The sequence below is a fragment of the Pelmatolapia mariae genome, linkage group LG10_11 (genome assembly GCF_036321145.2).
Source record: "Pelmatolapia mariae isolate MD_Pm_ZW linkage group LG10_11, Pm_UMD_F_2, whole genome shotgun sequence".
Taxonomy (NCBI): domain Eukaryota; kingdom Metazoa; phylum Chordata; class Actinopteri; order Cichliformes; family Cichlidae; genus Pelmatolapia; species Pelmatolapia mariae.
The window spans coordinates 23,880,947-23,891,419 of record NC_086236.1 but is presented as its reverse complement, the minus strand read 5'-3'; the positions used below and the strand labels follow the sequence as shown (position 1 = coordinate 23,891,419).

General features: G+C 42.9%; 1 protein-coding gene across 1 annotated transcript; it reads left to right on the top strand.

Moving 5' to 3' along the window:
- The first annotated feature begins 8,978 nt into the window (after window positions 1–8,978).
- LOC134635343 (leucine-rich repeat-containing protein 18-like) lies at window positions 8,979–9,993 on the top strand. The gene is made up of 2 exons (XM_063484735.1): window positions 8,979–9,239; window positions 9,583–9,993. The coding sequence occupies exons 1-2, from the start codon at window positions 8,979–8,981 to the stop codon at window positions 9,991–9,993; spliced, it is 672 nt and encodes a 223-aa protein (XP_063340805.1).
- The last annotated feature ends 480 nt before the right edge of the window (window positions 9,994–10,473 follow it).

Here is a 10,473-nt window from a genome sequence, read left to right as displayed (position 1 = left end):
GTTTGGCTAGCTGTTCAAAAAAATGCAAAAGTTTTCGGCTGGAAATAGAAGCCAGTAACCTCAAAGCGGAAATGGCTACAATCGGCACGCTAGTAGCGTTCGATCCAAAGAATCAGACCTGGGATGAGTATACGGAAATACTCGAGCAGTTTTTTGCAGCTAACGGGATCGACGATGCAGAAAAACAAAGAGCGATCTTAATAAGTGTCGTCGGAGCAGCGACGTACAGCTTGATGCGAAACCTTCTCAGCCCGGCCAAGCCCAAAGACAAAACCTTCCAAGAGCTGGTACTTCTGATGAAAAATCACTTTGACCCGAAGCCCAGTGAAATCGTGCAAAGGTATAAGTTTGACTCTCGCTCCCGCAAGCCGAATGAAACCGTCATGGAATACGTAGCGGAGCTGCGTCGCCTGGCACAGGATTGTAACTATGGCAACACGTTACAACAGATGTTGAGAGATAGAATCGTCTGCGGAATTAAGGATGACCGAATTCAGAGACGTCTCTTGTCAGAAGTAGATCTCACTTTTGACAAGGCTCTGTCAATTGCGGTAGCCATGGAGACTGCAAATAAAAATGCACAGGATCTGCAGACCTCAGGGGCGTCAGCAAAATGTTTCAGTCTCATCAGAGGACAACAGGAGAGTCGTACCTTTAAGGGAGAAAGCAAAGAGTGTTATCGTTGCAAAGGAACCAAGCACACAGCAGCAGACTGTAAGTACAAACAAGAAAAATGTCATGCTTGTTGTAAAGTGGGACACATAGCCAGAGCTTGTAGAAGCAAGACTAAACTGAACCAGAAAAAGTATGCATCAACATATGTAAAGAAAGACAAAAAGCAGAGTTCACACTACAGTACTCACAATGTGGGCGAGAAATCAGATAACAACAAAACTGACAGCTCTGAAGATGACTCTTTCACGTTGAACTGTGTTAAGTGCAGTCAAGGGCACAAAAGAAAACTGTTCAAGTTAGGGCGTGGCAGTGTGGTACACTTGAGAAAAGTAGACCCCTACACTGTGGATATGCAAATTGATGGGAAAAAGGTGAACTTTGAAATAGACACTGGGTGTTGCCTAACTGTCATGAACGAAGCAACATTCAGAGAAACGGGGAAAGACACCAAGCCCCCCAGCCTGCAGCCCATCAAAATCAAACTGGAACCTTATACAGGGGATCCTGTTAAAGTGATTGGCGTAACACGAGTCAGCGTGAAATACAAGCAGCAGAAAAAACATCTGCCCCTGGTGGTGGTCGAAGGCGACGGCCCCAGCTTGCTAGGTCGAGCTTGGCTCGAGGAAATTAAATTGGACTGGAGTGAAGTGAAAAACAGTCGTAACAGCAGAAAGCTGCACCAAGTCAAAACAACAGAAAAAACACTACAGCAAGTGTTAAGTAAACACGAGGATGTATTCAAAGAGGAGTTGGGCACCCTAAAAGGTATGAAAGCTGCTATTCATGTGAAAAGAGATGCCACTCCACGCTTCTTCCGTCCACGTTCTGTCCCCTTTGCTATGCGAGCAAAAGTCGACGAGGAAATAGACCGACTTTTGAAAGAAGGAATCATCTCACCAGTGAAATATGCTGAATGGGCGGCACCAGTAGTGCCACTTCTGAAGCCCACAGGGACAATAAGACTGTGTGGAGATTACAAGCTTACTGTAAACACAGTGGCTTCACTGGAGCAGTATCCAATACCCAGAATGGAGGACCTGTTTGCCACACTATCTGGGGGTAAGCAGTTCTCAAAGTTAGACATGAGCCACGCTTACCAGCAAATCCTCTTGGATGACGAATCGAAAAAGTACGTGACAGTAAACACATCTAGGGGGCTGTTCACGTATAACAGATTGCCTTTTGGAGTGGCCTCTGCTCCAGCAATATTCCAGAGGACCATGGAAAGCCTTTTGAAGGGGATACCCCAGGTAGCGGTGTATTTAGATGACATCTTAGTGACTGGAGTGGATGAGGTAAGCCATCTACAGAACCTGGATCAGGTGTTGACCCGGTTGGAGGAAGCTGGGTTGAGGTTAAAGAGGTGCAAGTGTGCCTTCATGCAAGAGAAAGTGGAGTACTTGGGGCACATAGTGGACGCCCAGGGGCTCCACCCAGTGGAAAAGAAAGTTAAAGCAATCATGGACGCACCTACCCCCACAAATGTCACTGAACTGAAAGCATACTTAGGTTTGCTAAATTACTACAACAAATTCCTTCCAAACCTGGCAACCCTGTTGGCACCCTTACATGAACTTTTGAGACATGAGGTACGCTGGACATGGCAAAAGAGACAAGAGGAAGCATTCCAGAAATCCAAGAACCTGTTGAACTCAGCAGAGGTGTTAGTTCATTATTCTGCTGACCGTGAGTTGGTTCTCTCATGTGATGCATCCCCATACGGCGTAGGCGCCGTATTGTCACATAAGATGGAGGATGGAAGCGAGAGACCTTTGGGGTTCATGTCACGCACACTCTCTCCTGCTGAGAAAAAGTATTCTCAGCTTGACAAAGAAGGTTTAGCTGTGATATTTGGCATCAAGAAATTTCATAAATACTTGTATGGCCGAGTTTTCACGATCTACACAGATCATAAACCCCTGATCTCACTGTTCAATGAAAAGAAGCCTATACCTCAGATGGGCTCACCGAGAGTACAAAGATGGGCCGTGACATTGAGTGCTTACGAGTACAACATCAGGTACAAGCCAGGAAAACACCATGAAAACGCGGATGCGCTCAGCCGGTTGCCGGTACCAGACTCAGCACCTGAGCAAGAGATGACTGAGCAGGTTTTAATGATGGATGTACTGGATGACACATTAGTTGACACTGCACAGATCAAACGTTGGACAGCTAAGGATGTAATGTTGTCGCAAGTCCACGAGTACACCTTAAAAGGTTGGCCAGCTCAGACTGATGCCTGTTTAAAGCCATATCGACAGAGAAAGCTGGAACTGAGTGTGAGGGATGGTTGCGTGCTCTGGGGAGCCCGAGTCATTATTCCCACCAAAGGCAGAGACAAAATATTGAAACTCCTGCACCAGACTCATACAGGCATGTCGAAGATGAAAGGCTTGGCTAGGTCTTATGTATGGTGGCCAGGGATGGATGAGAACATTGAAAGAGAAGTGCAGGCATGTGAGGAGTGTCAGAAACACCATAAGTCACCACCTACTGCACCATTACACCCGTGGGAGTGGCCGGAGTCACCATGGTCCAGAATCCATGTGGACTATGCAGGGCCTTTCCTCGGGGAAATGTTTCTGATCATTGTGGATGCTCATTCCAAGTGGATGGACATTTACCCTGTGAAATCCTCTACATCACAGGTAACTATAGAGAAACTGCGCCAGAGTTTCAGTGTGTTTGGACTACCTAAAATGTTAGTTTCAGACAACGGAACATGTTTCACAAGTGCTGAATTTGAGTCATTCATGAAACAGAATGGAATTGACCATGTGAGATCAGCACCTTTCCACCCTTCTTCAAATGGGCTGGCTGAGAGGGCGGTCCAGACCTTTAAGGAGGGGATGAAGAAAGTCAAAGGTGATACCTTGCAAACCAGACTGTCCCGATTTCTATTCAGTTATCGTATCACACCGCATGCCACTACTGGTTTATCACCAGCAGAGTTGATGATGTCACGGAGACTTAGATCAGTTTTGGACTTGCTCATGCCTGATGTGAAAACAAAAGTGCAGCACAAACAATTGAAACAGAAAGAAAATCATGACACCAAGAAAAGACTGAGAAGTTTCACACCAGGAGACAAGGTCTTCATCAGAAACTACTCCTATGGCCCGAAGTGGATTCCTGCAGTCATTGTGAGAGCATCGGGTCCAGTGTCTTACATTGTTACCATTGGATCAGGTCAAACTATGAAGCGGCACGTGGATCAGGTGAGAGTAAGAGTGGCTGACACTGTTCCCAGTACAGCTGACAGGGAGGTGGAGCCATTGCAGGACCAAGAAGCAGTGCCTGAGTGCTGCTTGCCATCAGAGTTGGACACATCACCACAACCTCCGGCATCGGAGTTGCCTTATGCTCCGGAGACTCCGGCTCCCGGAGACCCCTCATTGACACCAGTGTTGCGACGTTCTCAGAGAGAGAGACGTCTACCAGAGACTTTAAAGGACTTTGTTAGATAGAGTGAGATCTTCCAGGAATAGAGCAACAATGCGCTCTGATCTCACAGGAAGGACGTACCTTCCTAGTTAGTAAAAAAAAAAAAGAAAAAAAAGATTGTAAAAAAAAAAAAAAAAAGAAAAGAAAAACAAAGGAAACATATGTACAGTTGTATGGTTGTATGGTTACCTTAATTACATGTTGAATGCTTGTTAAGCGTTCTGTACATAAGCAGTTATTTTGTAAGTCCAGGGAGTTGTTGACTTAAGGGGGGAGGAGATGTGGTATCGCAAGAAATTAGTTGGTTATATAAATGTATGAGTATGCATAATAGTTATTATTCATAGATACATAGATCCTAAGTTCCTGTTATTCTTCTGAAAGAAACAGAATGAGTGTGTTGTTACAATGGTAATGCCAGGGGAGGCAGTATAGGTTCTGTGTTGCATGAATGTTGTAAGAAGGAGGAAGAAGTGTGTGTCCTGTAGGAGGCAGTAACAAATGGATACCAATGTTCTGTACGTGCACTGAAAGAAGGTTCAGTAAACCAGTTGCAACGATACTCCGGCGTAAGGCTCAGTTATTTTATTTTTATTTTTTGTGAAGATGCAACAGGTCCATTCTGCTGCTGATACATACTTTAGGTTTCTGAATGCATAACATGTCAAGCTTTGAAGCAGATCGGCTACAGCTGCAGAAGACCACACTGGACGCCACTTCTGTCACCAAAGAAGAGGAAGATTCTGCAGGTTTACCAATATTAGATAACAGAAGACTGAAAAACCGTCATCTAGTCTGATTAGTCTCAATTTTAGCTCTGATATTAGATCGATGGGGTCAGAATTTGACATAAAAAACATGAAAGCATGGATCCATCCTGTCTTCTTGGCACATCTGATTCTTGTTTAAATCTTACAGCCCTCCTATTGTTGCTGAACATGTCCAGTCCTTCATGAACACAGGTTAACCATCTTCTGATGGCTGCTTCCAGCAGGTCAAAATCAATATGGAACAATATGGGACAAATAATTAAGTTGACCCACTGTTTTAAATGTAAAAGTAACAAAGTAATCTTCAACTTATATGTATGAAGACAGCCCCACCTGCTGGTAAGATTGTGTGGTATTCATATCGAAAAAGTACGTCATGTCATGTTTCGGCTGTGTTGCAGGCAGGAATTGGACCCAAACGCAAACTCACAGGGACAGAACTAGAACTCAAAAGCACAGCTTTATTGCTGGAAAACAGATCACAAACAATACAAAACTAAACTGGGAAAAACTAATTATAATGTACACCAGGAGACACGGGGAGATTCACACACAGCATGAAGGAGAACGAGACACAGAACTGAGGGAGACGCGGACATAAATACACAGAGGGTTAACGAGGGAAGTGGGAGCACACGGGGAACACAGCTGACGATAATCGTAAAGAGACAGGGCAGGAGCAAACACAACATGACGCATACGGACGGGAGACTGTCAAAGTAAAACAGGAAGTACACAGAGGCGCAGACAGGAGGCGAGAGAGAGCACGGGTAGAGCACAGACATAACGGGCTGGGGAAAACATGGAATAAAACACGAGGGGAAACGAGGGCTCACAGATACACAGGGGGTAAAGTCACAAGGGGAAATCAAATACGGAACATTTTAACAGAACGACCCAGGAACCATGGCCTACATAAAGAACAAAATACAAAAATACACGAAAACTAAGAATGCTGGGTCAACATGAGCCAGGATCATGACACATCAGCAATGCATGATGCAGAGTAACTGCAATATGTGACACTTTAAACTCATTGTTGACAGAAGTCTCTGTGTTTGTGGAAACTAGATCAGTGTGTGGCTGCAGAATCACATCAAAGCTTGTGAAAGACTGGAAATGATTAGAGTCTGAGTTAAAGGTCAAAGGTCAAATTTTTATTCCACGTCACTAGTGCATGGAATCACATTTCTTGACTTGTGCACTATTTATTTATCTTTTTCAACATCCATTTCATTGTCTTTCAGAGCAAAGTTTGGGATATTTTGTTTCCCATCATTAGTGAAGCTTTTTTAATAATGTAAACATTAAAAATGACGAAAAGATTGAGCACGAGACTGAGAGACTTTTGAGGTCTGGTGGAGCAGTGGGAGGAAAAAAGATCTAGTTTTGGTGTATTTTCAGATATAAAGCAAGAATGGCCTCATTAGCTGCCAGCATTTGCTATGTAAGCAGTATGTGTATAGATGGTTTACTTAGGCTGTGGGACTCACATTCATGTATAAATGTATACATTCGCTGTTATGTAGGCAGCAGTACTTGTTCTTCATTTCAAACAAAGTGGCAAATACAAAGTACTGGGCAGAGCTGCATTTCAGTGAGATAAATAACAAGAATATGGACAAATCAGCTACAGGTGTTACAGGCCTTCCATGGGGTCTGTTTTTATACAGAAAAGTAGAGACAGGAGACATGAGTTGCGTTTGGTCTGCAGGCTCTTCCTCGTCTGAGGTACAGAAGCGTTGCAACGGCCTATCGCACTCACAACTACTTCCACCTTGTGGTGTTGCCACGCAATTACGTCGTCATAACTTTGAAAAGTGCAATACCACCATGAAAAAATGCTTTTTACATTAACCCTCTGATGCATGAATTATGAAAGCCTTGGTCAAGATTTTTTTCTTAAGTGCTTTTATTCTTCTCAGGACATGAAAAAAAAGGTTCAACTCTTTTTTTTCCCCAAAAATATGTTTTTTTATAAAGTTATAAATTTGTCCACTCCAGTGGACTACATGCGCCCGAGCACTTAGCATGAAATACTGTGAATTTACTGTAAAAATGAATTACCTTGTGTTCTATTGTAAATATACAAACACTTGTTTGCTTGTATCCTTTGAAAAACATCTCAGCAATTTTTTGGAACTTTCAACTCATATAGCCCAAATGTTTGGGCGTAAATAACAAAACCAGTCAACAGTCCTAGCTGTGAATCCTACACCTGAATATGGCAAACTATCTCCAACAAGAGAAACATTTTTGAGTCTACACAGTTCTATAACGATGCAGGACAGTATTACATCCACATCCAAAAAATGAAAAAACACTGGGATGTACCACCTCTTGTTTCGACGTCTGTGGGGGTACATTGCCAGACATTGGTCAACAAGATCAACCCCACCCATGTGTTGATTGTAAAGGGCCACAAAGAAGGGCTTTTGGACCATCATCATCTTTTTTTCCTTCTTGACCCATCTGTTGGTAACATCTTCAGGGGATTGGCCAGCACAGGACGAGACCATGTGGATGACAGAACTGTCGAACCAGGAACCTCAGGCTATTTGACAGGCTATAGCCTGTCATATAGCCTGAGGTTCCTGCTCTCACCCATACCTTCACTCCCTGGACTTATCACTGGACTTATCACTGAACTCACTATCACTGCACTCATCAATGAAATCATCATCACTTGAGCTGGATGGAATTTCCTGGACTATTCTGTACGCTGCCTTATTCTTTGCTGCATTTGAAGTCTACAAAATATGATAAAATAATTATTATAGTAACTCAAACTACAGCTGATCTGCACAAAAATATATATTTTAAATGAGTAGCTTATAAATTTAACAATTATACGCTTACTTATAACCAAAACAGTCCCAAGAAACAGTGAAACAATTTATGACTTATGTTAAAAAAATATAGTGGGTAATGCATGATGTCCACTTCAGTGGACACATGGTTAATCGTAGTTTTCTACATATTAGACATAACAATTTCTTGTTCCAAACAGATAATATCCTTCCCTAGATGTTACTGCATATCATCATATTTTTTTTACCTGTTGGGCTCTTTTAGCATTGAAGGATTGACAGGTCGGCAGGGGTGACAGTTTGTCTGCCATCTTTGATTCAGAGGAAATTTACTTGCAGTTGCACTAACTGAACACTGAATTGACCTCAACGGAGTATGGCAGCAGAGAGCACTCTAAAGGCTAATATGCAGTTCCACTGTAGAAACCAATGCATTAAAGAGATATGTACGTTTTAGTAGCTGTCCACTCCAGTGACCACTATGCATCAGAGGGTTAATAAATGTTTTACAAAAAAAATACAATTGACCATACACTTGTAGGTGTCACACAGGCATCAACAGCTCATTCTTATCAGTAATTTGGATTTGAAATCCTCCATAGCTTCATTTGAAAGAGGATAGTTCCTGGAAACTGAAGCTGTTGTTTTAAAATGTCTTCACACAGATTTTTAAAAGAACAAACTGCCCTGCTGTGACTGGTGGCTGCTCATAGCTATAAAGCTATAGCTATAACCAAAGCTACCAGACCAAACAGGAGTCGCCTGGGAACAAATTACAACAAATGCCACATTTGTCACAAATGCCACACCCAAGTGAGTCCCAGCTGACAGACAGCCATGATGCAGCATGGTGATCTTTTACCTGTCAAACAGCAGCAGTCTGACCGCTTATCTGTTTACAGCTCTTTGCAGTGACATTTGGACGTGTGGCAATGTTCTTAGGCTGAGGAAAGAGATAGTCAAGTATCTTCTGTCTTTCTCTTCCCTGCTGTTTTGAACTGGGTGTGAGGAGGCATTAATGCTGGTTCATAAGTTTAAACTCACTGCAAGTCTTATTCTGATTTCTGTTGTCATGTTAGCAGTGTTGTCGTGGAACAAAGCAAATGATACTGTTACTCACATTTTATCTAACAGGAAAGGTAAAGCTTGACTTTACAGTTACCGCTGCCTGGGTAACGTGATCTCACAGGCTGGCTCCACGGTCAACTCTGTCGCCACAGCGCATTAGTGGAAAAGGTTAACTACAGACTCCATCACTGTGTGTCCCGGCAGCAGCATGGCCAAGAGAACGAAAGCCAAAAGAGAGACTAAAAGTAAGAAGATCACCTTGAAAATGGCCCAGAACTGCGTGGAGCTGACATTGGATGGGAAACGCCGACTGGATCTCAGTTTCAAGGGGGTTACAGCTGTTCCAAAGTGCGTCCAGAAGCTCTTTCACATGGATGAAGTGGACCTGAGCAGAAATATGATTAGAAAAATTCCAGATTTTATTGCTCAGTTCATCAAAATGACTGTTTTGGATTTGCACAGCAATTATGTGAGTATGACAGATAATGAATGATGTTTACAACTACTCTTTAAAAGTAGGTAAATAAATGGTTTATTTATTTGGTGTTTACTTATTTTAAATAATTATTTAAAATAGTGTTAAAATGTAAAATTAATTAAAAAATAAGATCTCTAGATTAAAGTACTAATCATCAAAAGCCAATCATTAAATAATCACAAACATACGGGGACACCTTAGAGACCCGCTAACTGTCACTAGCCTTTTGGCAGCTGTAGTTTGCCCATTTCAAAATTGTACCATGGTTCGTAACTATGTCCATGTTTAATGCACCAAAATCACCATCTGTTAAAAAATGTGTTATTGTTTCTAGCTGGAGGAGCTCCCCGTGGCTATCGGCTACCTGCAGAACCTTAAGGTTTTAAACCTGTGCAACAACCGTCTCACAAGCCTCCCAAGCGAGCTCGGCCTCCTGAATAAACTCCAAACACTGAACCTGGGTCTCAAGCAGCTGGAAGCTCTTCCTGCCTCCATTGGTGCACTGGAGGAGCTCCGCCACATTGGCCTTTCTGATAACAGATTCACCCGCCTCCCCGGCTGCCTCTTGAAGCTGAAAAAGCTGGAGAGTATCAAGATGGACAGGAATCCAATTATTGCTGAGAAGATACCCACTGAGAAACCAGTCAGTATTTCAGAGAGCTTTTACCTAGTCAAAGAAAGCTTCCTGTGCAAAGAGTGTCTGAATAGGTGCCAAGCTGAGAGGAAGGAGCTGAGGGAGGAATAAATACCATACTGTGTTCTTAACTCAAGAGTGCCTTTCACTTACAGTACTGCATGTTACTCTGATCTGTACTCTACATAGTACATAGATTCAATTCATATCAGACAGTAACAGAAAACATTGCAATTTCCCTTGTAAGTGTATTTAAAGAGTTATACTTTTACACACAATTTATACAATTACCATGCTTATAACTGCATGATAATGGCCACCCACGGCTCCAACACCATTGTGAAGTTTGCTGACGACACAGTGGTGTTGGGTGCCATCTTCAACAGCGATGAGGCAGCCTACATAGACGAAGTGAAGAATCTGGCATCATGGTGCCAGGACAACCACCTCCAGCTGAACGTCGGCAAGACCAAGGAGCTGGTGGTGGACTTCAGAAGGAGTCAGCACAGAGACTACAAGCCCATTATCATTAATGGAGCTCCAGTAGAGAGGGTGCAGTCCTTTAAGTATCTTGGCGTCCACATCTCCTCA